Source organism: Alosa sapidissima, chromosome 24, assembly GCF_018492685.1.
Source record: "Alosa sapidissima isolate fAloSap1 chromosome 24, fAloSap1.pri, whole genome shotgun sequence".
Lineage (NCBI taxonomy): Eukaryota > Metazoa > Chordata > Actinopteri > Clupeiformes > Clupeidae > Alosa > Alosa sapidissima.
In genome coordinates, this window is record NC_055980.1 from 3,937,468 (window position 1) to 3,965,255 (window position 27,788).

The following is a 27,788-nucleotide window of genomic DNA, read 5'->3' on the forward strand; positions in this document are numbered from 1 at the left end:
TAGCCAAAGCTAACACTGACCTTAGCTTAATGACATTTCTACAGTTATTCATATTTAAATGTTAATATCCTTGTTTGTTATTTTTATCTTTGATTTTTAATTTTGAAATATACTGACCTTGCATGGGTGATGAAGGGTCCACAGGGGTCTTCTTGTGATGTCATAAATGGTAACATGACTGCAGCAACTTGATTTGATTTCAAAATAAGGGTCTTTATCAAAGTTGCACTGAATGACAAATGAAGATTGCGGAAATGGGGACTGAAAGTGTCTTAAATATTATTAATATTAAAGAACACATCTGATGGAATAAAAATTAATATATTACACATGACTTTTGTACAAATATGGCAAAGCAGAAAATATTAAGTTTTACTGTAGATTAATTAGTTTTTTCTTAATATTTTAATCCTTGAAGAGGTAGGAGGACAGTTGCGCTGAATGACATTTTGGGGGTTTCAGGGGTTATTTTTTAAATAATTATGCATTTTCTGAAAAAAGCACTTTAAATTTCAGTAAACAAGTACAATGTGTATAGATTGAAGATATCTCCACTCATATAAATATATATATTTTAATATGTATTAAGTGGGGACACCAAAATGTTATGTCGTGTGTGTGTGTGTGTGTGTAACATCCTAAACTCTCCCCTGCCTTGTTATGTTTTGCATACACAATGTTGGAAATGCTTTTTATATTTGAGCAGCATCTTTGCTTCTCCTTCCATTACTAAAATCAAAACATTCTTAATCCAAATCAAGGCTGGATGAGTGCACTCACAAGACATTAGCAACACAAAGCAGTAACATAAATTGATTATACTTCGCAGGTTTACTTCGAGGTTTACTCTCATTTCAGAGTTGCATACATAAACATCCATCTGTACTGTGTACCTGAGTACAAAAGTGCTTTTCACATGTATGTTGTAAAGACCAGAAAAATAAATACCACCTCTGTAATATTATGGTTTTGAGGCTGGATATTCACCAACCCCCTAACCTGTTAAATGAGCATAAGCTTTTCATCTCCTTTGTTAAATGTCCATGAATGATCATGATCTTCAGATCTTCACATCAGACGTGTTTGGAGTGTTCTGATCTCAGACGTTGAACACTGTCAAATGTCCAATTAACTAAAAAGGAACTGTCAACATGCTTGACCTGATACATCTTCAGACGATGGTCATGTTTTTATAAGAACAAGAGTGAAAACGTTGATTGCCATTTGTTGGGTAACAAAGTTCAGCCTGGATGTGCGAAACAGTTCAGAGTCAGCCTGTGTAAATGAAGTGTCTGGCCATGTCGGCAGTGAACGCTGCCACTCCATTCTTCTTCCCTTTCGTTCGGACAGTAAAAATAACCCAGGTAGGAAGTAGCATTGGAGTTGTATTGTTAATATGCAACATTTGTGATTGTTGATTTCCTTTCCCCCTTTTGGTTATCGCCTACACAAGTACTGTTGCATCTGGCTTGGTCTATAATCTCATGTGGTGCTGTAATTGTATTTGTTTGTTTAGCAGGCATACGTCAGGTTTCTCCTTGAGGAAGGAAAGTTTCCTGGTGGTGGAACCCTGTAGCTGCATATTTGGCGTTTTACTTGCTGTGGGCTGCTGTTTCACTGGTGAGTCACTCTTACTGTGTGTATGCACGTACGATGTTGTGGACCCGAGAACACACCTCCAGTTATCCTGCCTTGGCCAAAGTAAGCCCCAGTCTCTGGCCCCACTTTATATGCAGCTCCAGTGTCAAATGCTATTTCTATAACTTCTAAATAGAAATATATACAAATTAATATTTGTATTTTTTAAAGTATTTGGGGGGGGGGGGGGGGCTTTTTGCCTTAATTGTGACAGGACAGTGAGTTGGAGAGAGAGATGGGGTAGGATCGGGAAATGATCCAGGTCAGACTCAAAAACCACATTTTGGATATTTGGACCCGAAATTGGTATGGGTGCTGTAGCCAGTTGCACCACTGTACACCCTCTAAATTGAAATATTTTTTTTTCTAACCCCTGTGAGTCTTTTCTGGTCTTTTGCTGCAGAACTGGCGGGTGGCGTAGTCAGGCTACTGTGATTGGCTCATAGCTCCCGCCATACTGCTCTTGCCACACCAACAGAGGCCAAGAGTATTTAAAGATACCTTAAAGAAGAATTTCAGCAGATATTCCTGGTGTAAAGAGATTTAGAAAATAACACCTTTAGCTCTTATTAATTCTTAAGTCCTGTCTCACATTTTTCCCAATTGGTGTCCATGCACACCTAACAGCCTGAAGGAAGGTAAGAATATGTGCAACAATTACAGTAAAGATGACATTTCCATCAAACACTTCAAAGCAGAATTTAACTTGGAAAAAAAATTGTGATGAATGTTCACCAGTGAAACATCACATTAGTGTCAGAATTATATTAAAGGATCAGCCTTAGAGAAATATCAGGCGTTGAATTACACAGCACCTGGGGTTTGGTACGCAACAGAACACTGAAGAATAAAATGATACTTGACTCAGACAAACAAGTGAAAGAGCACTGCAAATTCCAATATTTGTTCCTCAAACTTTGTCAGAGAAACTCCCTGAATATCTCAAAATAAAAACATAATAGGCCTACTTCAACAGTATTACACAATACCCATCGAACCACTTTCATTTCATCAAGTCTTTGAACCTTGCTTGTTGTGTTAGAGGTTTCATTTGATTTTCTCCTTACTAGTTTGATGCAATCTATGTTAGTAATAGTTGTATCCCACATTCTCTTTCATTGCTCACACTGTTCATTTTCAACATAAAATACTAACAGATAATGAAATAATACTGTTTGGATTTACAGTACATAGCCTACACATCTCACATACACACTCACAACTTTGCTTTGGAGTTGCACATAGGCAGTTTAAGAAGCACTGATATAAAATTTGGAGAGACATTAACCTTAACACCTGGGCTTGGATTGTTACAGCAGACACTCAGCGAACAGAATGCTTCAGTTACGTGCCCAGTGTAGACTACCAGTAAGGAATAACAAAAGTTTAATGTTACTTAATTACAATATTCAGACAGTCATGGGCATGTGGCAGGGCACCAGAGGTTGGACAAATCTCAGTCACTGACCACTATATTGAAACCATAATGTAATTTCCAGACTCAGTCTCTGTTCTGTGTTTGTATGATGATGATGATGTAATAACCACAGTTAGGTTGTGCTGGGAGTAAAGTACTGTGTGCCCCTCTAATGTCAGGGATGGCATACACACAACCTCATGACTGCAACATATGTTTTGTTCATCAGTTGTGATCACAATTGTAACACTTTTTGCAAAATGCTTGCAAAATCATTTTTTCCTTCATTATTTTGCCGAATTTGTGATGAATGTCTATATGGCCTTTATATTTTTTTACAAGATTTCAGTACAACAGCTGTTTATTTGTTTTTTTTTTTGTATTCATTTTGTTATTTATTTAGATATTTTATTCAAAGCGACTTACAGTAGTGTGAACTACTGGACTTACAGTAGTAGTGTGGTTTTACAGTAGTGTGGTTTTACAGTAGTACTATGGTCTTTTGAGACAGGCATGACCTAAAGACAGCAGACAGCAGTAAGGAGTTCCGCAGGGATTATTGCCAAACTTCAGAGATTAAATGTCTGCTCCCTGACCAGTGATGTTTAAGATTTGACAGCTGACTTCAGGAGCAGTCACCATAAAAATGGTCTGTCATTAAAATCCTGAAATGTGAACTTTTAACAATGTGCAGGCTTTCTGCAGAAGAGAGCTGCTACACATGTGGACAAATGACACTTTTCTGCCCTGTACTAAATATTATGCTAAATATAAATAGGCTACTCTTTGGCACCACATTTTGATAGTGTATAAATAAATTATAACTGTTCTATAACCGGAATACAACTGGTATGCCCAATGAGTGCATGTCATTACCAGGTAATACGATTTAAGATTTCAATAGTATGATAGTATGAACAATTAAGGGCTAAATTAAATAAATCATATTAAGGGCTATTAAACAATTTTGTACTTAGTGTATATTACATGAACAAAGTGTTATTAATAATTACCGTAGTATGTTGTGATGAGGCCAGTTTAAACTGTACTTGCAGTTAGACTTATCAAAGGTGATACTGTTCATTTAATGAATCAACGACAGTACACAAAAGGCTTGGATTTAATTTCAAAATGAAAAGGAAAAAGAAACAAGACAGCTTATCTTACCATCAAATCATCAAGTCAGTAAAACAGCCTTCCTTTACAACATTTACATCTTTAATGTACACCATTGATTAATTTAAACATACATTGATTTGAAAGACACATATGCATTTACATGACTTTATTTAGTAATCCCAAAATACATTTCTGTTTACAATATGACACTTTAGCAACAATGCACTTTTTTTCAGACAACATTTGGAAAACTCATCAATGCACAATACATTTCAAAGAACTCTTGTGGACTTCCTGTTTAAGGCCAGGTCCTACACTTACACTTTAACACTTCCTTTGGGTTTCTGCACCAGGCTACATCCACCATGAGGTGACAGTGCCTGCACACACTTATGTCGAGTACACAGTTAGGGGTGCACACACAAATCCATGTATGGGCCTTATATAAATGCATAAAGAACCAAGGAACAGCCAAATATCCATGTTTGTCACAATGACTCAAACAATAGAAATACTGACTTTCATTAGAGCTTCAATATGAAACACATCTGATCACTGAGAGTTCGTTCACTTGGTGCCAGGACAAACACGCCATACTCCCAGGTCCCAGAGCAAAGAGCTGGAGCTCCATAACGTTCGCCTTCACAGCATGCTCGTCTATTAGGAGTGATGTCAGCCATGGATGTGTTGTCTGTCTGTCAGTTTGTTTACCTAAGGTGGTCGGTTGTCTCTCACAGTAATCTGTATGGCTCAGCTGAATGCCTGGTGGAGCTTGTGCTTCCTCATCTCATCTTCCTCAGTCTCATGCGGTTCTCCTTGTCTCGCTTCTTCAGTGCATTGACAAACTGGTTGAAAAAGAGCTCCTGGTCCTTCTTCTTCAGCACCTGTTTAAAACGCTGGTCTCTGCCGTACTTCTCCGAGAACTCTTTGAAGGTTGACCTGTGAGGTGAACAGTGGGCTTTTTTTACTGAGTAGGAATAAAAGAACAGTCATGCAGATGTGGGGGATGTGAGTGAGCCATCGGAACCTTTACTGTTTCACCCTGAAAAAGGTCAACCAAGGTTGTACACTGACTTGTACACTTGAGCTGCACTGCAGCAGACAGGCTTGTGTTTTGACACTGATTACTTTTATGTCTGTTAACGCCGAGAAAAGAGAGAGTGCCACTGAAATGTAGGGGTGAGAAAGCTATTTTCCTTTTGGGCACTGCGGGAACTTTGCACAAGGGACAGGATAATAGAAAAAGCCATGCTGCCACTAATGCTGCCTTATCTTTTGCTACAGTTCCCCCAATAAAGCCTCCTATTCTGGGTTAAACTGTTGCAATGATGTGGCATTTGCAGCAGACACAGCATCATACTTTAGTGATGCAACGACTGAGTGCTTATGATCAATGGACTGTGTAGTTCTATTACTCTTAAAAGTTCAGTCAGCGAAAGAAAGTTAGTCCCAATTGAGACAAAACACATTCTGTTGTATACACTTCCCGATTTATCTTTTATTTTCCTTAAAAGCAACAGTGAACATGGAAAAAGCAGGCTTTCGTAAAATAACACAGCCAACAGTCTTTGACACTAAACACTGAAAAATTCATCATTAAACACATAGGTTATTGAATAATTCTTTGTGAAGGCAGAGAACTGAGCGCATCCTATATGTGGGGCTCCCCGGGGTAACAAAACTAGCTCATTAATACACAAGGTCACCCACAGAAGTGCACAGCGAGCCTCGTCACTCTCCTCATAATGTGTCAGACGGCGGAGCCTTTACCTGGAGGTAATCTTTGACTCTTCAAGGAGTTTGCGGTATTCTTCTTTCGCCTGCTGCAGTTTGCTCTTCCTTTCTTTGTATTCCTCCTTTATTCGGGCTTTCACAAACTGATCGAAGATCTATTAGTCGGAACAGGGAGACAAGCACAACACATTTCCCTCTTTAAATAAGACAAAATAAACATCAGATCAGTTGAAGTGGAACTCCGTAAGATATAATGGCTCATTTGTCTTGGCAGCTTTGAAATAGCAACAGCTCTGGTCACAGTACCTGTTTGCGTTCCTCTGAGCTCAGAAGGAGGTATCTTGGATCAAAAACGATTTTGTGCAGCTCCTTCTCCCAGGTGGAGAATGCTGACACCTACACAAGAGGACAGACATGAGTCATAACAAATGCATCTCACTCATGCCTCCCTCTTAGATTCCACTGTGAAATATACATCAGTCTCTGCCACAGACATTCTCCATCTTTCACAGAAAGACAGCGTGTAAAGCACTGGTATTTTTTCTCCTTTCCTGGAAGGTTGACTTCAGCCCCCAGATCTAGGTCCATACCCCTCTTTCCAGCAGCATGTCCCTGAAGTGTGCTATGCGGAGCTCCAAGGGCAGAACCATGTGAGCGGGTGATGTTCCACTGAGTGTCGCTGGTTCCTTGTCTATGCCATCCAGCCCACTGTCCTCAGGTTCTTCTACCCTTTGAGAGCAACAGACAGAGAAATAAGGGGGTGCAAATCACAATACTGAATATGACTGCCCCTTCTCGTATGATGCAATGAATGAATTATGCAATGAATTAGATTCTTCTGCAGCACCCTCAGTACTCTATATTTTCCAAGTCAGGATCTTGGTTTCAAACATTACAAATGTTACATGAGAGATTTCATGATGTCAGTTATATAAATAAAGTGTTTTAAAATTAATGCTTTGCAACCAAACTAGCTCTAAGTTTAAACCTCTCCAAACTCCAAGGGACATGGCGGCTATGTAGTTCATAATCATATTCCACATCACAGATTCTTTCCCTATATTTAGTCTGATTTCAAACAGATAAGCAACATACTTCAAAGATCTGGCTTTTAAAACATACATCAGAGCATCAGAGCTTCACAAAAAAACTCCATACATTGTGGAAAAAAATGGTGTGCATCGTACACCAAGCTGAGAGCGCAGAGAGTGAGATGTCATGGAGGGAAACATGAACACGTGTGATTATTCATTAAATATGAATAATAACAAAATAACAAATAATAATATATAATACATTTATATTATTAGACTACGTCATTCTTTGTCTATCAGATGATCAAACCATTACACATGCAATAACACAGCAGACTCTCAGTTTTGAACACAACAAAGGCTAAACAGTCTGAACCAAGATAATTATAATATCAATCTGCATGTTTGACTTGCACAGCATGTCGAATTGCCCTGTTTAGACATTTGACTAGCTAATAATATGAATTTCACAACCACAAGTTCCCTTTGAGGAAAAAGACAGTACCCACACAGCATATTAAACATGAACACAAACACACTAGCTTACTTGTTCCTTTTGGTTTTTGAGTTGTGCTCATCTTCATCATCATCATCATCATCCACTGATAGAGAACTTGAGCCATCCTCTGATAAAAAAGAAGATTATGGTGAGGGATGGCATTGCTATATACTGTTACATGTGATCATTAATCAATACACACATGATTATAGTTACAGCATAGCAAGTAAGCAAATACACCATCCTTATAACCAATCTTACCCACCACTTTCTGATATTTAATCAAATAGGAGGTCCCAATTGGTTAGAACTATTGTTTTTTCTCCTTGTTCTGAGCACAGACCCGGAGTACAAAATCTATTCTTCTAAACATAATTCATGTTCCAATTCAAGTGGGTTTTGTAACTGTGAAAGAATGATAAAATATTAACGTAAGGATAATGAAGGCAGGTGTATAGCTGGACAGGTACAAAAAAACACAAGGACCTCACACATTAGTAATGATCAGATTTAGCTCAGCTTTACCACAACACTTGATTTTTCTCATTCATATATTGGACTGTTAGTAGGGACCAAAATAAGAGTCCAGAAAAAATATTTTACTAAATACTTTACTAAATCATTTTTCATGTTACACATACCTAGACATGCTTCAGGAATTGACGTAATAGATTGAATTGAAGTAATAGGCTACAGCAAATTAACAGTAACTGGCACACTTTTCTGTTTATAAAACTGACAAGCCACCTCAACATGAACTACTGTTTAAACATGTTCATATGTTACATCTTGTATTCTGTAGATAATTACAGCACTTGACATTTGGTATATTTCTCTCTGAAAGAAATGTAAAGCTAGCATAAAGCTAATTTAGCCAAAATGGATTGTTTGAACTATGCGGTCTTACTGCTTAAGGTCATCAATGTGTAATCTGCCCGTAACTTCAAAAAGGCTAAATCAATGAAGATGAACAACCTTCAGGGAAATCAAGTCAGGCGGATAATAACTTCCCGACAAGATCTCCAGTAATTCAATATTTACAAAGTCAGTCACACATGATAAATTCTGATTAGCTAATCTGTAAGAATACTTAGTCAACTGTTGGAAAGCTTTATGAATTTGCATTGCTGTCTTGCACAAAGACAAATGCTTGCATTGAATATTGGGCATTCATATATTCCAACATGGTCAATATAATGGCATATACATATACAAGAAGCTGCCACTGCAGCAAACACTACACATTGGGCTGACATGGTGATGATAAAGTACATTTCACTGCAAGGGACGTACTTGATGATGAGTCTTTCTTGCGCTTATGGGGGGGATCTTCCATAATCCTTTTAAGATCTCCACGGTCTTTTAAATCTACAGGCCTGTCCCAGACTGACAGTTGCATTGTGGGATTGAAGAAGAACACCCTGTCATCACCTGTCCACACCACGCACCTGCAGGGGCAGAGATATTTCACCTCAAAGACATGAAAAGACCAAAACAGCGCAGTGTCATTTCAACATCACAAGCCATCTTGTGATGGCTTCAATGGATTTTGAATTGAACTGCAGTTGATGAAGTTGCCACCCTAGACACTGCTGTTCTTACCACATAAATTCCTCCCTGTTCGAGTCCAGGGAGGTACTCTGTCCACAACCCCCGTCACCCTGGTGCTGCTGGCCTATGCTGCGCGTGAGGATTGCAGGGATGAGTGTAACAAACAGCAGCAGGGTACAAGGTTGTGTGGTATTAACCTCACCCCCCACCCCCCCAGCCCCTTGGAGTGAGGCCCATGAAGAGGGCAGCCGCCTCCGTCCTGGCACACACACCCCATAAAGATTTAAGGAACAGGACTGTCCACACAAGGACCTCTGCACGGATGGAGGAATCTATTCCTTCAGACTTAATACACGGCTGCTTGGTGCTTATAGCAGGGTTACTGTAAATCCAGGTCTTCTAAGCGCAGATCTAAAAAAAAGTGTGCATGGGCTTGATTGGATTATTTATTCAGATATAAATGGCATCAACAAAAAAACTGTTACAGTTTAGCACGCTGGCACCAGACAACAGGATCTCATAATTTTCAGATTACTCAGGACATTGCAGAGAAGATTTACAGTCTTCTGACTGAGAGTGCTTATCCCACCACCGTTCCACATTTATTCTTGGCGTGAACACAGCACACCGTCCTCGGAGCGTTCACAAACTCGGCACATCAAAGAACTGTTTTAGAATATCTCTACACCTGCCATGACAAACAAACGGTGACATTTCATTTACACTTTTCCCACACCACTCCTCCGCAGTTAGATTAATGTTGCCACATCGGTGCTTTTTGTGCATGTGTGTCTCTTTCAGAGTTGTGACAGTTTCATTATGATTCAGCATGGGCAAACCAGCTTGACTAAATGTGGTTACAAAATACAAATATTAATTATTTGTCACCTGAAAAATGCGGGTGCAACAAAACAATTTTGCTGGGCGCCAAAGACAACATCATGAATAAGTAAATGGCCATTACCCCATATTTTGTTCCTCTTTGCACAAAGTTAAATGCTCAGTGGGATGTTTGTATAGTTCCAACATGAATTAAAAATGCAATAAATTATTGTAATGAGGGGGTGATATGGCATTAATTGAATTACAACAGTCCCTTATGGTTTCCACAATATCCTGAGTATGTCTTTAACTGAAACATTCCCCCTAGCTGTTATCTGGAAGAAGGTCCAAATATTGTGACAGCAGTCTTTTGCTGAATTAGACATGCATGCAGACACGCAGACACGCACACGCACACACACACACACACACACACACACAGAAACCAACAGGATAAGTTAATTAAGTTGAGACACTGAGTCCCAAACAGGCTCTTACCAGGGAGATCCAGGAACAGGTGTGGAGGCCACAGGCCGCTGGTCTTTAGGGGCACTCTCCTCCTCCAAGCTGATCTTGAAGGGCTTCTCCTTTAGACAGGAGTTAAACACACAAGTGAGACTGAGCTGTACTGGGAATCTGATTCTAAAAATAGTTTTGCTTTGCCTTAGTGATGCGTGTTTGCAGGCCAGTGCAAGCTGTCTTTGTCATGAAACATCTCGGTCATCTGACCTTCACCAAGTTTTCACGTTTTAAATACAACTGAATGTCTATGGTGTTGAGGTGAAATAAAACTCAATAGGAGTGATATTGCCTGGATGATTAAAAAATGCCTCTGTGCTGCTGGGATCCTTCCCAATATTGCTTGAATTTATTGAGCTATACACTCCTGTACATGCAGTTATTGATTTCAGGAGACAACAAATGGGTCGGAGATAATAACAGGTTTACAAGCTACAAGTCTGAAATTATGACTCCAACAAGGTATGACAGGCCCCTAGAAAGGTGTTGATACTAGACAAACATTCTGCATCTGGCTAATATAAAAATCTGACTCCATACTTTGCTTCCAATTAAACATAAATCCATAAAATGGAAAGAAAAACAATCGTATGAGTATTCATTAGACATTTTAACATGCACAGAGACTTCTGCTGGTATGAGTCATATTCCTGTGTGTGCTTCTTGAGGAGGCACGTTTGCTGACTGGGCCTTCAATTAGCTTTTACTTTCAAATGGCGTGCAAGGCTAATAGAAAAAATCAACAGCGGAGATTACTTTGTGATAAATTGTTTAGACCCACACACACAAACAAACAGGCACGCACACACAGAGATGCATGACCATCCCATCTAGATCAGTGATTCTCTATGCAAGCCTGTAGGGTGTGCGTGTGTGCGTGCATGCGTGGGTGGGTGGGTGTGTGGGGGTAGGAGTGCTATGCTACAGGCCTAGCCTGGCATTTATCACATAATGAATTATACCACATGTCTTGAAATATGTTCTAATTGGCAAGGCTATGAAATTCTCCAAACAAATCCAGTTACCGGGAGTCTCGTCTCACTGGAATATTGATGGGAAAGTCATAACTAGACCTCACACCGTACTCAGCTTTTCAGGTCAGCTTTTGTGAGAGCCCGTTTGATCTCCATTTCATACAAGGCAATAAACATATCCTAGTGCATCGCACCATCGTCCATGTGAGTCTATTAGAAATCTAAACATCTCATCAGCATTGGGATGATCACACTAACTTCCCACCACATGGTCAGTGGACACGGCATGGTAAGACTGGGAGAGGACTACACACCACACGTTTGTCCTCCGCCTTCTGATCAGTATGTAGCACCAGCGCCCCTGCACGCGGCGGCTTCACCATATCCAGCTTCTTATCTGCAAGATAAGAACACATGGAGGAAGTCTATTAGCATACATGTATGTTGTTAATGTGACAGAGTGGAGCCTAATCAGTCTTGCTAATAAGGGCGATGGGAGACTATGGTATATCAACAGACAAGCTGAGGTGTTTTTTTTTTTTTTTTAATGAAGATTCATCAGAAATGACACAGCCATTTAGTGAGGTGTCAAGAAGGATCATTCATACCTAATTAAAGCTCTCAGCATTCAATTGCCCCACCAATCAGCAGCTCATTACGTGTTAAGTAGGTGCAAACCTCAAATGAAAACTCAGCACACCTCAAAGAGCACCACCAGGGCTTGTTTCCCATAAATACTGCGCCTGAACAACAGGCTCAGTGATACTCATTTATAAAAACAGTCAGTCGTCCAATTATTGAGTATGAAATACAGTACTATTGCTGTACTTCAGGACTGCCATCGTAGTGCTGCTAATCTTGATTCCCATGACATACAAAATTCATATCGTATCACACCAGTCACATATTCAAGCAATCTTAATTTTTATTAACATTTAACATTTGCTACATCATTACAGTTTCCTATCCCTGAATGCTTATAAAGTAATTAAGTGAGCATAATCAATTAGAAATCATGGTTGCTAATAAGGGATTGTTTTTCCAGGAAATTGTGTCTAAATTATGAGTGACACCCTTTTTTAATTTGGCATGTCTTACTTACTGCTGGAAATGATGACATAATCATTGTCATTGTGAAATAATAATATTGTATAGAACGTGTTTGTACAACCTTAACACTTTCTCTTAAATCATAAACTGATGGATGGTATGATTGTGATGCCAGGTTTTGATTTTGAATGATTGATGCTGTTCATTTCTCGATTTCCTTTCCTTGATTGCCACTAAAATGCTGGGGGGGTGTCAGATACTGATACCCTGATTGCAGACGAACAACTATAAAAATATGAATTTAATCATGCCTATGTTGGCACAGTTGCAAATGGGACCCTTGTCTGGGCATCTGTCGCCAATAAGCATGCTGACAGTCATCTCATGGTATAGAACTGAGATATTTTGTTACGGCTGTGGTTGGATAGTGTGACTACCGCAATGCATGAAAACATGACCAAGTTCCACCACTATGGATCCTGCCATCTGGCTGTCATTATGGAAGTGTTGTCTGCCCAGTCTGTGAGAGACAGGTGTTGACATTAAGCATGGGTACAAAATAAAAATGCAACATCACACAAATTAGTTTTTATTATTTCTCAAAAGCAACATCTATGAAACAGAAGCACATCAGTGCAATTGTGAATGATCTGTAAACCCTGTAAATGGATGAAGCAACGCTTTATGGCTTTGAGAATGGGCATATGCATATGCATAAGCATTCAGTTAGCATCCTCTCTTCACTCTCAAATGACCGAAAATGAAAGAGGAGAAAAAGTAAAATGACAAACAGACGTATTGCATTTGAAGCCCGGGGACTAACAAATCAGAAATATTTGTTTCTGCATGATTGTGAGGGAGATATTGACAAAGGAAACAGTGTGAAAATCAATACCACCCCCCATATCAAATCTTGTTAGTTGCCACATCCCTAGGGGCTCTTAATGAAGTAAATGTCCCTGTGTCCATGCATCACATCAGAATGGAGAGCAAACACACTCAGACACCTATGAGGCAGCTGCGTCTCAACGTTATACATTAATCAACACTTCTTTCCCGTAGTGTATCTGACATTACATGATATAAACAATGTTTTCAGGAGGAAAGCTGCACAAACGGCAAAGATGGCACTTGAATGCTGAAATCCCTGATTCGTTGTGTCCAATCAAACAAGGTACAATAAATAGCAACGCTAATCTAAATTCCGCTGCCTGGGAAACAAACTAAGAGGTCTGAGAAAAGCACTCCATTCTGCGCAGCCATGAAATCCCCCGAGTGTGCCATTGATTTCAAAAGGCTTTTCTGAGAAGCTTGACTACAGAATAGAGATGACAAGAGGAGGGATTAGATGGTAAAGCATGCGGCTAATGGTATCCAAATAACAGGTCTACACCGTGTGTGCCCAAAGAAAATGAGGGAGTCTTTTTTTGAAGGATGTGGTTTTCCCCGTGAATTTTGCCATTAGTGTAGGATAAGGGTGAGGCCTGCTATGGAGATTATGCAACAGCACACTCCTTGTGAGTGCCAGAAAAACAGCTAGAGCACTCCACTCTAATCTAGTGTAAACTAGTTATCCACACCTTGTGAAGTCTCACTAGGTGCACTTAAATGCTCATGGAAAGGTCGCTATGAAGGGCTGAGTAAAGTTTCATTTTTAACATCATGGGCTCATCCATCTGGGACCAATCCAATGGAGTGTTGCTTCAGAAGGCTGGGCCTAATCAAAAAATGCTTGCATATGATTGAATAAGCCACTTGTCCGTCATCTATTGACGTGCTACTTCAACCACTCACATCGAAGCCAACCTGTGACACTGATAACAGTCTCACAGTCGCTTCTACGCTATGTCACATCTATGAAACTCCCGCCCTGCGTCCTGATTGGCTCTACCATACAATCTCGTGCTGAAATCACTCTCAATAGAAGAGGTCCCAGATGGATGTGAGTGAAGCTAGGCGGAGCTAAGCGGAACGAAATTCATCTGGCGAGAGTCAGGTTATAGCAGGTTAACTCTCAAGCTAAATTAAGCTGTGTTGCAAAAAAAAAAATCAGTCGGAAAACGAGTCCAAAAAGATGGTTCCGTCAACCTGTGCTTTCGTCACCTGTAGCCTACAACTTCAAAAATAGAAGTAGGCCTAGAAATGTTTTTCCGACAGTGTCACCAAGCATGGATTTACACATTCACTAGCTCCAAAGAATGTATGAAGATTGTGCGATTAAAAATGTTTTAACTTCACATGCGTGTGGTTCTAGGAATCTTGCCACTCTGCGCCACTTACGTTCGGTGGTGGTGTAACGTGCAGTGAGACAGCATAGGAATGGAATTGCGTTCTTGCAGGTTCGCTCCCCATACGAAGTATTAAGGCAACATAGTTTATCACCTTGATAATGGCATTTTCAGTTATAATCTTTGATGAAAGACATATGTCTACTGCTGATAAAAGGCCATGCACATTTGGTAGGCTGTTCAGTGACAGCTGCCAGTGGGCTATATTATATCTGATGCAAGCCAAAGGATAATTCTGTAGCCTAGGCAGCTAATAATTAAAACTGCTTCATGTGTCGACGATTGTTCATGAATGTCAAATCAACTGTGTGCTACACAGATTTAATACTAGCCATAAATTGAATTGAAAGCCATTGCATTTCAGATCATTTTATTTAAACACTTGGGACTTATGGGAGACAATAGGATTATGTTGATACTATTTTATTTATTTCACCTACACCTAGACAATTATTTGGAGTGAACACTTTTAATCTAAGAATGTAAGCTATAGATAGTTTTGAATATCCATAAGTTGTTTTTGAGTTTATACTGTTTATTCATTCACTCGTTTTGTTCAAGCCATTAGCATTGTTGTTTTAAATGTATGCTTTCATTATTCTCCAATTTCTGTAGGCAATCTATTTTTTCTCTCGATGTTAAATTTGATGACTTTCGATGAAAATCCTGTAGATGGCGCTTGCCAAATCGAACAGAAATTGTCTAGTGTAAACGAAAGGCACTTATGATAAAATATTTTGTCGTCTTCCTTCGCAATCGTTCTCGTATAAACGGCCCCTTAAAAACGAAGTTATCTCACATGTAGGATTCTGTCATATATCCTACAGGTGGGGCTCCGCCTCTACTAACATTTTGGAGCTCGAATGCGCTTTAATAGTGCTGTGCGTGCAAATATCCCACTATGGACGTGCATACCATACAACAACTGATGAACATTGATTTATTTGATGTTATAGGTTAGACACACAAAATGACCGCAGTGTAGATTAAGCCAACACTCATTAATGCGGAAGTAATTGTTTTTAAATAGAGGCGGTGTCTTGTGCGTCTCCACGTTTCACGATTGGCCAGCGTCATCCCAACACCGAGAACGCGCACAGATCTGAGCTGAAAGCCTAGTTTGACAAATATATCACATAACTGCTATCGTAGTATCACTTAACGTAGGCCTATACCCCCGAGTCAAGGCTTTGTCAAGCCTTGATATGTCTACATAGCCTAGATATGTCTAACGTGCTTCGTAGTGTACCCCACTGGTCTAAAGTCTGTGGCGCAAATGCAGATGCTATTTTAAGGGTGCATGCATGACCACAGGCCTGCATGAATTAATGCGTTGCACACCAATCAAAGCCTTGATATTTGTTAAAAATTTACCAGAGCGGTACAAAATATGACCGCCGCCCAGTCCAGCACATTTTTTCCACAAAAATAAATCACGCTGAAAGGCCTATATGATTCTAACTGTCGCACTAAGTTGCATTATCCACACTCAATTCTCACTGGTATCTTCTAGACAACAAGTACCAAAACATGATTAGTTCATAGATTTCACATGTAAAATTCCTTTTATACAACCCCCCCCCCCATCTTGCCTGTTCTGAGAAATTCTTGAATTGTGTGCATGTGTGAGTGTACATGTTTATGTTTATGTGTGTGTGTGTGTGTGTGTGTGTGTGTGTGTGTGTGTGCGTGCTTGTGTGTGTGCCTGCGTACAGTATGTGCTTGTGTTTTTGCATATGCATGCATGCGTACATATATCTACTGTGTGAGCATGTGTCATACGTATGATTACTGTGAATGTATGTGTGCGTGTGTATCTGTTTATGCACATGTGTGCATATGGAATGGGTTAACATGACCCCTGAAGGCAAACATTCGGAAAAAATTGGTCATCCTAGGCCCTACAGTTCTCAAGATATTCACAGAAAACTGTGTCTGCCCCACCCTTCGGGGGGTCAAGTCCAGCGGGGGGGCTACAGATCAAAACGAAAAACGATGGTTCCATGCTATCCATGTGGGGTTACATGCCCACCAAGTTTCGTGTACCCTGGTCTTTCAGTGTCCCTGGAATCCTTGTTGGTGTAGGTCACTAAATGTACACATAAATTATTTTATTGTAAGGCCCCCCATGAACGAAAGTTCACAAAACTTGGCATGCATTCGGAGGGTGTCATAATGATCCTACACTTTCAATTTCGTGCAGTTTTGACCATATCAGCCAGAGATATTGTGATGAAAACACCTCATTTTTTGCTTTTTAATTCTTAACTAGGTGGCGCTATACATGAAATAAGTGGTAATGGGACCAACATACGAAAAAAAGGTGGACCTCCTAGGCCCTACGGTTCTCGAGATATTCACAGAAAACTGTCTCCGGCCACCTACAGGCCAGTTGGTGTATAGTAACATAATATTAATTTATTGTGTGGCACCCCATGAACGGAATTCCACGAAAGTTGGCATGCATTCAGAGGGTGTCATAATGATCCTACACTTCCAATTTCGTGCAGTTTTGACTACGTTAGGTCACAGATACCTGCGATGACAACACCTCATTTTTACTTTTTTGTGTTTAACTAGGTGGCGCTATACATGAAACGAGTGTTTATGGAATGGGTTGACATGGCCCCTTGAGATCAACATACAAAAAAAATGGTCCTCCTAAACCCTACGGTTCTCGAGATATTCACAGAAAACTGTGCCTGCCCTACCCTCCTTTCGGGGGTCCAGTCCAGTGGGGGGGATACAGATCAAAACGAAAAACGATGGTTCCATGCTATCCATGTGGGGTTACATGCCTACCAAGTTTTGTGTACCCCGGTCTTTCAGTGTCCTGGGAATCCTTCGCTGCGCGGCGGTCATAATTATGACCTATTAATTTGGACAACTTTATACAGCCCTATAAAGGCTAAAGTTACCTTTAGTTTTGTTCCAATTTACCGTTGTGTATGGCTTTAAACATTGCGTGCACTTTAAGCTAAGGGTTTAAGCACCATCATTTTGCCTACCTTGTTGTAGCCCATCTGAAATAACTCCAAGCTTTGTTATGTTCCCTCCATCCTTTCGTTATTTTCAAAAAACGTTTTATATCCACGATGGCCTTGAAGTCTTGAGTTAGTGAATTAGCTTAAATCAGCTTTTATGTGCTGTTAACCAGCAACCATAGTACAAGAAAGCAGCAAGTATGGCTACAATTTCTGTAGTTGCTGCATCCATTCATTGTTATTCTCTCTCCTGCTCAAACAAATGTTGTGCGTGCATTAAGTTGATGATAACGTGTTTACAAACTCTACTTAACAGAAAATATTGTAAATAGCCTACTGTCATGCAGTTAATGGGATACTGTGCAGAGTTGAAAGTAGGTCAACATGGAAACTGTTTCTCGTTGTTGAGTTTGCTGAGGGTAAGGAGCCCTTGCTTGGCCGCCTGTGCTGCACAACGCACACTTCGCTCCTCTCATCTATACATCGTAGTTCCCATTTCTGTAAACCATACATAATTTCAAAGAAAAATATTACCACTCGAGGGGAAATCAGTGTGGTGTCCATTAAGATGTGAAAAAAGGCAAAAATCTAGCGTACACATTTTCACGAATCACGGATGTGTTGATGACAAATTAGGAAATATTAGAGGACTTAAGGAGACGTGATGTTGAATTGCATGCCGATGCCATTTAACCCAAATACTCTCCCGTGCTGCCGCTGGGGTATGTTAGATTACATTGTACATTGCAAAAATATCACCATGCATTCATAACCTCGTGATTCAGTGATCCCAAAACATCGGAAAGTATGTCTTTGTGACAATTCTGCATTACATTTTGTCAAGAGGAAAAATCAATAGCTAACTGTTCCCAACTGAACAGTGATTATAGCGCTGTGAACGCTCCTGGCTGCGCCTGCCAAATATTAGCCTGACTCTCGCCAGATGAATTTCGTTCCCCTTAGCTCCGCCTAGCTTCACTCACATCCATCTGGGACCTCTTCCATTGAGAGTGATTTCTGCAACCGATTTTATGGTACAGCCAATCAGGACGCAGGGCGGGAGTTTCATAGATGTGACATAGCGTAGAAGCGACTGTGAGACTGTTATCAGCGTCACGGGTTGGCTTCGATGTGAGTGGTTGAAGTAGCACGTCAACAGATGACGGACAAGTGGCTTTTTCAATCATATGCAAGCATTTTTTGATTAGGCCCAGCCTTCTGAAGCAACACTCCAATGGATTGGTCCCAGATGGATGAGTGGAGCTAGGCGGAACGAAATTCATCTGGCGAGAGTCAGGTTAGGCAAATATGCCACCATAATAGCAATCAGCTATGGAACAAGCGTGCCTGTTATTAAAGGGAATGTGAGATGACGCTCTGATTGGTTTATTGCATGTTACGACCAAACCACACCCATGATTAATGTAGCTACTTCAGATCACCCCATTTTAAACATAGCCTGGAAGCCAGCCTGATTTTATCCCACCCACAAAATCAAAGGGCAGATATTTGAATTATACTTGAATTTCCCCTAGGGATCAATAAAGTATATCGATCTATCTATCTATCTATCTATCTATCTATCTATCTATTTCAGTCTGGATTCGCTCCATTGAGAAGTCTCTATGCCCAACTAAGATGTGTTCGGGCCAATCAAATCATTTGGGCGGGCTTCATATGATGATGGACAGATGAGCAACAGTGTAGCAGTCATCTACGCCACCTGAGCGTGCTTGAGTTGATTCTGAGTTGGATTCTGAGATGGACAGATGAGCAACAGTGTAGCAGTCATCTACGCCACCTGAGCGTGCTTGAGTTGATTCTTGAGTTGACAAAATAGACAAACAAAAAAACAGTGATTAAGGCATTTGATATCCTCAAATTTTGTGGGTTGGGTAAATTCGGGTTGGCTTTTTTAGGCTAGGTTAAAACATGCGCGCCTCATAATCAAACCCAAATGCTGTGTTACCAGACTCAATTTCAAAAAGAATTTGTGTCTTGCTATGCCAGGCTAGTGCCTACATTGTCTTTTGTGAAAAACAAACAGTGGAACAGCTACAGAGGCCATTCATCTGTGCTTTATAGCATTGAATAATGCTGTATATCATTGTGCAAATAGGATCAATAGGTTGTTCCTGAATGTATCAGAAAAGCGTGTTTGCCTATCTATTTCCTAAAAGCATATGGCCCACAGCACCACAGGACAAGGGAGTCCATTCTGGGCTTAATAAACACTACCACAGCTTGCAGCCATGGGGCTGCACCGAGCAGCCAAAGAGAATGCTGAATGATTCTCCCTCCCTGCCGCAGACAGCTAACTACGGCACAAAGACATGGAAGACCACATGCCGCGGCCTTATCTTCCCATAACACTCACTGCATATAAAAATGACCAGAAATAAAGAGTGTGAAAACAACTGCTGAGATGTGTCTGATAAGGAAGGTGCAGATTTTTAGATGGAATGCAAATTATTCTTATACACCTATTCATGTGGTGACAAAGTGGCTCAAAATATTTCCAGTTTCTCCAGGGTAAAATGCAGACTTTAAATGCCATCGCTAATTTCAGTATCACTGTGACAACCTGGTGTGAATTAATTTGAGTGAGCACCATAGAATACTTTAAAGGAACCATATGTAAGATTGTGGCCAAAACTGGTACTGCAATCACTTTCAAAATACTGAAGAGCGGTGTATCCCCTCCCCCTCCCCCCTGACTTGAGGTTGCCAACCCTGATGGCGAAACACTACTGACTTCGTGATTAGTAGATAGGTGGAGGGTGGCGCATCAGGCCAAAACACAATATGACATGACAAAACACAACATCAACATCAGTTGAGGGCTGCAACTTCACTTTTTAAATGACAATATCCTGGCCGGACTACTGTTGTCAGTGATATAAGTATTTGAAATGAACATGATTTCTTAATGTCTAGTGACATATCAGGGCCATTTTATGATTAATTGAAATATTTTTCTTACATACGGTTCCTTTAAAACATCTACAGCTAACTCAAACCAATCTCTGCCATGAAAACCTCACTAAGTTTCAACTTTATTTCAGTGCTTCCCATATTTATTTGTGGCGGCCCACCACAATATCAACATGGACCACCACACAATGATTTTCTATGTTGTACTAATTTATATGGGATGAAATCCTTTTCATCTCTCTCTCTCTCTAATTAAGTTATGTGCAAGCATATAAGAAGCAGTATCCCTACGCTAACTTTAGATTACTGTTGGGTTGTCAAGGTTATCACACTGTAACATTACAGCTACTTACATCGACTTCTCGTGCAAGGCAAGTATAACTATAGGCTATTCATTTAATTGACTCTGACACAGAATGTTTGCTCACCCCCCCCCCCACCCCCTTCATCTACCACCACAAATACACTGTATTTGTCACTCAATTCACTCAATTATACAGATATAACCAGTAGTGAAATGCTTAGGTACCTGTCCAGTTAAGCACAGTTAGAGACTATTACAATAACCCACAGAGAAAATAATCACATAAACCCAAATAAATAATACCACACATAGCAAAAGGAAAGTGCATGTGGAACACCTGTGGTGGCAGTGTGTTCCACACAGTGTTGGCACCTCATTCAGCAGTCTCATGGGCTGAGGAAAGAAACTCCTTCTCAGTCTTTCTGTGTTGGCCCTGAGCAGATGGCAGCGTTTCCCTGAGGGCAGCAGGGAAAACAGTCTGTTGTTAGGGTGGCTGGGGTCCTGGACAGTCCTTCTGGCTCTTACTCTGCAGCGCTTGATGTAGATGTCCTGCAGATTGGGAAGGTCTTCATGGTCCACTCAGCTGAACGGACCACCCTCCTCAGAGCCAGTTGGTCCCACTTGGTGGTGTTCCCCATCCAAGCCATGATGCTACTCAGGATGAACTCAGCCGTCTGAGATGGTAAAGACGCTGGTTGGCCTTCTTTACCAGGGTGTTGATGATATGTCTGAGATGGTAAAGACGCTGATTGGCCTTCTTTACCAGGGTGTTGATATGGTGGGACAATCACAAGTCCTGGGAGATGTGGACGCTGAGGTATTTGAAGCTTTCCACCCTCTCTATCTGGGCCCCATTTATGCTGAGGGGGAGAAAGCTCCTCTGCTGCTTCCTGGAGAAATCCACTATGAGCTCCTTGGTCTTTGAAGTGTTCAGCTCTAGGTTATTCTCTCTACACCAGTTCTCCAGGTGGATGATCTTAGAGTGGTAGGCTGCATCGTCATTGTTTGAGATCAGCTGTGTCATCGGCAAACTTGACTATGATGTTGGAGTCTGAGGTAGCCTTGCAGTCGTGGGTATAGAGAGAACATAACAGGGGGCTCAGCACACAGCCCTCACCTAACCCAATCCCACAATGATGCTCACTTCAAAAATGGATCAGACCAAGACTGTCCTTCAACATCCTGACTGGTGTGGGGAAATCAAAGAGCTTACCTGTCGGGCCCTGCTCCTTCCAGTCGCCGGCCACCAGGGCCACGCCAGGTGCCGTCAGCGAGGCCACCCTGCCGATCTGCGCCGGCAGCACGGGTCCCAGCAGGCCCTCCCAGGTGGCGCGCACCCCTGAGTGGAAGACAGACAGAGACAGAGAGAGAGAGAGTGAGAGAGAGAGGCAGGATAAGGGCCTTTGTGGACATGAAAGCTTCGGTGACACATCAAACGTGGAGCCCTCTCCACCCGCACCCAGGGGAGCCCCCTGCTGAGTGGCCATCACTCGGGCCGACACACTCTCCACGGGAGTCTGGCTGGCCACAGGCCTACACTTAATGCACTGGGTAATAATCTTACACGTTCACAACTCTGGAGTCCAGGCATGGAAATACCATACGTACTGTACGCAGGTGCTGGGAAGGGCACGAACAAACTCTAACTCAACAAACACTGAACTCTGAAGTTTAGTCTGTGATGACAACATGCAACTTTGTTGTTTTAAAAAAGGAAATTTGATTGATTGATTAATTACTCTAAGGTCTTCTGTAACACTGTACTGTAGCTCAAATATAAGCACAAGGTAAATTACTAAATGTAAATGTAAACGTGAGATTCTGCTTGTAAGGGAAAAGTGCTTCATTTTGCCTAACACCGCAGTGTGACAGCAATTTTCTGTAAATCAAAATATAATTATTGGAGTGGTAATGCATTGCCTCTAAAGAAATCTATCAGACATCACAGCATTTGGCGAGTAATGTGATTTATCATATCTGTCCACAATGTTAAAACTGAGTTATTGATTTGCTAATGCACATTCTGCTCATCTGATTCTCCACACAGAACTAATATAACTTTGCAGCCCAATTCAGTGAGTCACAAAGAACACATTTCAGAAACTCCAAATATTGCAGAAAGAATAATCATAGGCATAATCATTTGTAATTCAACAGGATGGTTGGTACAATAATGAGCTTAAAACAAAAAGCAGAGTGCAGGCTTAATAATGATAAAGTTGGTAGTTCACACACGCTAAAATTTTAAAAAGCTCTCCCGTTATGTGAGCATGTTCCTTTAAGTTCAAAATAATAAGAAGTGGCATAAAATGTTTATCTGTAACAGCACATTCTGGGCCAATTCCTCCTTGAATCTGTCCAAAAATATCAATAAAAAGATATCAATTTTTTTTTGACATAACAGAATCGGTGCATTGAAAATGTACAACTTCATGCAACAAAGATGTCTCATTTATAAAACCCCTTCCCAACCATGCAGACATCCTGTGTGAAATATTGCACATAATTCTCAGCATGTCTCCTATTGGTTGGGCAAGCGGCAGGTAATGGAACAAATAAAGAGCATCTCAGTAAGGCTGCAGTCACACTGGCAGGGTAACCAGACAATCGATTGGAGAGTGTCGTCGCCCCCCCCCCCCCCCCCACCCAAACAGCCAACATGAGATACAGCATTGGAATTGTTGACAATGCTTGAAGCTCATTTGCCAGGATGCAAAAATGTTTCAACCTTTATTTTCATTTTGGCTGTCTGAATTCCCTCAGATAAGTGGGCTTTATTTGGAAAGGTTAATTGCATTTGAAATTAGCTGGGGGCACCTCTATGCCGACCTCTGGATTCTGCTGCTTGACAGAAGGAATTTGAATCTCACTTGTTTGCACAGTCAGAAAAAAAAAAACATTCAGTAGACATTTGATGTATGCTTAAAAGGTAGATATGGCAGTACGTCACAAAATATATTCAACTCTGAACCAAGCATCATTTAACTTCAGATAATGTGGTACCTTCTCATATAAATACATATTTTTTTAAAAACTCATTGATGTTGAAGTATTAGGATTGGATTTGTAATTCAGTACCAGTCCCTGGGCTGTGTTTGTTAGATAGCAATAATTTATTCATGGTTCTGTTCTTACCATTTATGAATATCATCAAAATGTCATATTTAACAACACACTTACATCAGATGTACAGTACATTATTTTTAAGCAGGTGTCAGCTGACACATTTTAATGAGATCTTTACCACTATAGAAATTGCAGACATAAGGAAATAGAATGGGAATAAGCAAAACAATTCTCCCACCAAAATAGAGAAAATAAATGTGCTTATGTTAGTCACAGCCTGTCAGTTTGGAAAAGCTTGTTTATCAGAACTGAAATTTAAACCAGCATCCTGAAATCTCTCACATCCTAAAATCCTCATGAGTAGGCTTTTTTCTATAATAACTCTTTTTTTGCGAGGTGTCCAAAGGTGGCTTCCTTCTTGAAACTGTGGAAAGTATGCTCCAAATGGATCGGTATCTGATTAACCTGATTCTCCTCCAGTCTTGCTCTCACATCTGGTGAATATAAATTTCAATTCAAGCCATGTCACAGACTTGAGTAACACACCCACCCCCCTCCTCCCCCCAAAATCTGACTATCCCACTTATCCCCCACCCCCTTACTCCTTCCAAAGTGAGATAAAAAGTGAAGTGATTAAAGTATAAACTGGTGAGTGGAGAGGAGAGAGTGGGCGGGGGGGGGGGGGGGGGGGGGCAGGGTAGATAAAGAGAGGAATGGAGCGCTGTATAAGTGAAGTGGAGAGAAGAGAAGAGAGAAGAGGCACGACAGGGCGGAGGAGAGAAAACAACTCTGTCGTCCTCGACAAGCGGTGTTAGTCTTGTGATGAAGCCTATAACAGGCGTCTCTGAGCACATATGCTGGAAGTAATTCACTGGCAGGAGGCTCAGGAGCAAGGAGTGTGGGGGTTGCAAGTGTCTGCTGTGTAGTCAGCTAGACCCCTGGGACCTGAACATGACAATCATCTTCACTCTCTCAAGCACTCTTTTGCTGAAATGATGGCGTGTGTTTAATGTACCTGATACAGCTTCTCTGCTCAGAGATATCACTGTTATTGCAGTACAAAAACGTCCTTATTTTTGGCTTTGTGAAATCTGTACACCTGATTGCTAAAAGTTTTTTAAGAATGTATTTATTTTAACGGATGCTTACCCAAAGAAAATGACAAAACAAGGAACTTGTCATTAGATGACAATTATGCAATGGATATCATAAGGTGGTGTAACCAAAACAATGACTTGAAGCACATAGCAATTAGCTTGACGCATATTGTTCGCCTCTGCTGGGAAAATTGCTGTAGACTAGGCTAATGCTTCAGTATATTTTCCCATAATTCATGTAAATGGTTCCAGCACTGTATGATTTGCAGGAATGAAAACATTAATGGACCAAATGATGTCTTGTTAATGGCACTTAGCACTTAGTGAGAACAGAACTAGGAGCACAGAGATGTGCAGAGCAAAAGTCCTGTGATGCAAATCACTGTTTTGGTAGGTTTATTGGAGAAACTCAAACTTTAAATGAAAAATGATTAAGCACTGCAAGATACGTTAATACTGTGTCTCATCATACGTGAACATACGGCTGTCTAGATTTGAGCTTCACGATGACTTTCCGATCACATATGGACAAGAACATCCATTTAAATTTTGCGTGTTGGATTCAGGCAGCAACAGACACTGGGGCTGCACCAGAGCTGGGCCAGAGCTGACCCTGGATCAGCCGCTAGCGGAGTCGAGTCCCTCTTTGCATTCCACAGACTGCTCTGAGATGATGCAATCATTTAATCAGAGGCTTGTGACTGCATGACAATTCATACCCCATGCCTACCGGGAAGGAGACTCAGATTCACAGCATTATCGCAAATGTGCAGATTGGGTATAACGTTAATGAAACTTTAACCATAGCTTCCTCTCATGGACAAAAAAAAGTAGAATTGTGGCCAAATGTGTTTTTGTCTGTGGCTAGGAAAATAAATGATCTGTGTGGGTCTCTGCAGTTTGTCCCCTGCCCAGCTTGGGAAGAAAAACAAAAGAAAGAGAGGGACAGAAAATACTAGAATGACTGATGGAGCAGGCGCTCACCTTGCAATCGCACTTCCACACTCAACACCCTCATAGACAGGTGAAACTGTGTGTGTATGTCAGTAAGTCTGTGTTTGTCTGACTGTGTATTTGTCTGAGTGCGTGTGTGCGTGTGTGTGTGAGTGAGTGAGTGAGTGAGTGTGTGAGTGTGAGTGTGAGTGTGTGTGTGTGTGTGTGTGTGTGTGTGTGTGTGTGTTGCAGAGTGACAAGGGGGTGCTGGAAGCCATTCCTCACTACTTCAGCTCGTTGTTAGAAAGTGCTCTGAAGTCTTCCCATTTCCCAAATCCCTCTGAGTGACTGAGCGGGTGTTCTTTGTTACATTAGACCATGGCCATGGTTAAAAACGCGTGACGATTGCACCAGTAAATGAAGCGTCGTTAACAAGCAGTCTGCAGACTCTCACTCCAGGAAAAAAATGGAGTTTGTTTATCCCTCACCCAAAAGCCTGTCCAATCTCCCCTTTAATAATCTCTGTGCTTCCCCCGAACACTTCCTGACTCCCCAATCTTTCACTCTCTCCTCTGCCTCCCCTCTCACTTTGCTTTCTATTTCCGCTCTGGCTCTGCGTCTAGTGGTTCACATCTGGTCTACCCCGTCAACATCCCAACCAGTCCTACACACACACTCAGACAAATACACACTCAGACAAACACAAACTTACTGTTACTGTTGTAGACCCTATACAGCTACACAGTGAGTGTGTGACTGTAAATGTGTGTGTGTGTGTGTGTAAGGGGGCACTTGATACTTTGCTGACACGCTTCACCAAACACGCCTCATTACAGCTTTGCTCACTTTCACATGCACGCGGCGTCTGCTCTTCCAGCGGCGGGTGTGAATCTGTTTCTGCAAAACTAATTGGAGTGGTGTCAGATCCCACAGTGCGAAGAAAGAGCCAGATGGGGGGAAAAAAAAGAGTTGTTGTTGAACAAAGATAAAGGGTCTGGACACACATGTGTACATCAGACATTCTCTCTCCCTCGCTCTCTCTCTACCTCCCTCATCCTCTACCTATCTCATTCTCTTTGTGTGAACGAGCAGCTCATCAAGGCTAACTGGTGCAAATGAGCCGCTGACTCGGCGGGATGTCCACACCTCCTCCTGACTCGTGTCACCCCTGCGCGCTGGAAGGCTGCGTAATGCCGGCGATGGACCATCACAACAAAGTGCCCTTAACAGCGGCGTGTCCACAACAAACTCAGAGTTCTCTGTCCTTCCAAGCATCACTTAATAATTGACCGGACCTGTTTCTGCGCGGAAAGCACATCAGATCCATTGACATGCCCTGCTGATGCACCACCAGCTCAGAACAAACGAGTGTTGCTGCTTATTCTGACAGCACTCCTCATCCCACCGTTGCTTTACTTCATGCGTAGACTACTGTATGGTCCACATGGCTCATTTGTGTGTTTGTGACTGGTCTGAACTTGACCTCTTGCGAGTGGTGTGGTTGCAGATGATTTCCCTGTTCACACTGGCAGGGGCTTTCCTGTTGTTGACTGATGGTCTTTGATTGAAGCAGCGTGTAGTTGATCTGTGCTTTTGACAGGTAATCCATGGAGAGGACTGTCACAACGTGATGAGCATTTGCTCAAACGACATCAAATGAGAACATTACCAGTGTGCCATGTTTCTACACGAGCTCGTCCTGTGCCTGACCACAGGCTCTGAGAAATTACACCTGTTAGACCGAAAAGGTCACCTATGGCTGACCATCTCTAAAACGCTGACATTTTCCCCGTCACTGTGGCATGCACAGGGGGAGCTAAAAGGA

At 41.4% G+C, this 27,788-nt stretch overlaps 1 protein-coding gene across 2 annotated transcripts in view; it reads right to left on the reverse strand.

The window, feature by feature from the left end:
- Window positions 1–4,217: 4,217 nt before the first annotated feature.
- LOC121700638 (transcription elongation regulator 1-like protein) overlaps window positions 4,218–27,788 on the reverse strand; it is a 90,490-nt gene continuing 66,919 nt past the window's right edge. The window contains exons 6-15 of one of the 2 annotated variants that reach the window (XM_042083745.1): window positions 22,081–22,206; window positions 11,622–11,704; window positions 10,313–10,401; window positions 9,044–9,121; window positions 8,735–8,889; window positions 7,490–7,568; window positions 6,499–6,637; window positions 6,215–6,304; window positions 5,945–6,063; window positions 4,218–5,113 (exon numbers count right to left, since the gene is read on the reverse strand). In XM_042083745.1, coding sequence (XP_041939679.1) covers window positions 4,957–5,113; window positions 5,945–6,063; window positions 6,215–6,304; window positions 6,499–6,637; window positions 7,490–7,568; window positions 8,735–8,889; window positions 9,044–9,121; window positions 10,313–10,401; window positions 11,622–11,704; window positions 22,081–22,206 — 1,115 coding nt within the window. In that variant the 3' untranslated portion in view covers window positions 4,218–4,956. The remainder of the gene's footprint in view (window positions 5,114–5,944; window positions 6,064–6,214; window positions 6,305–6,498; window positions 6,638–7,489; window positions 7,569–8,734; window positions 8,890–9,043; window positions 9,122–10,312; window positions 10,402–11,621; window positions 11,705–22,080; window positions 22,207–27,788) is intronic. The other variant, XM_042083746.1, reaches the window with a different exon arrangement.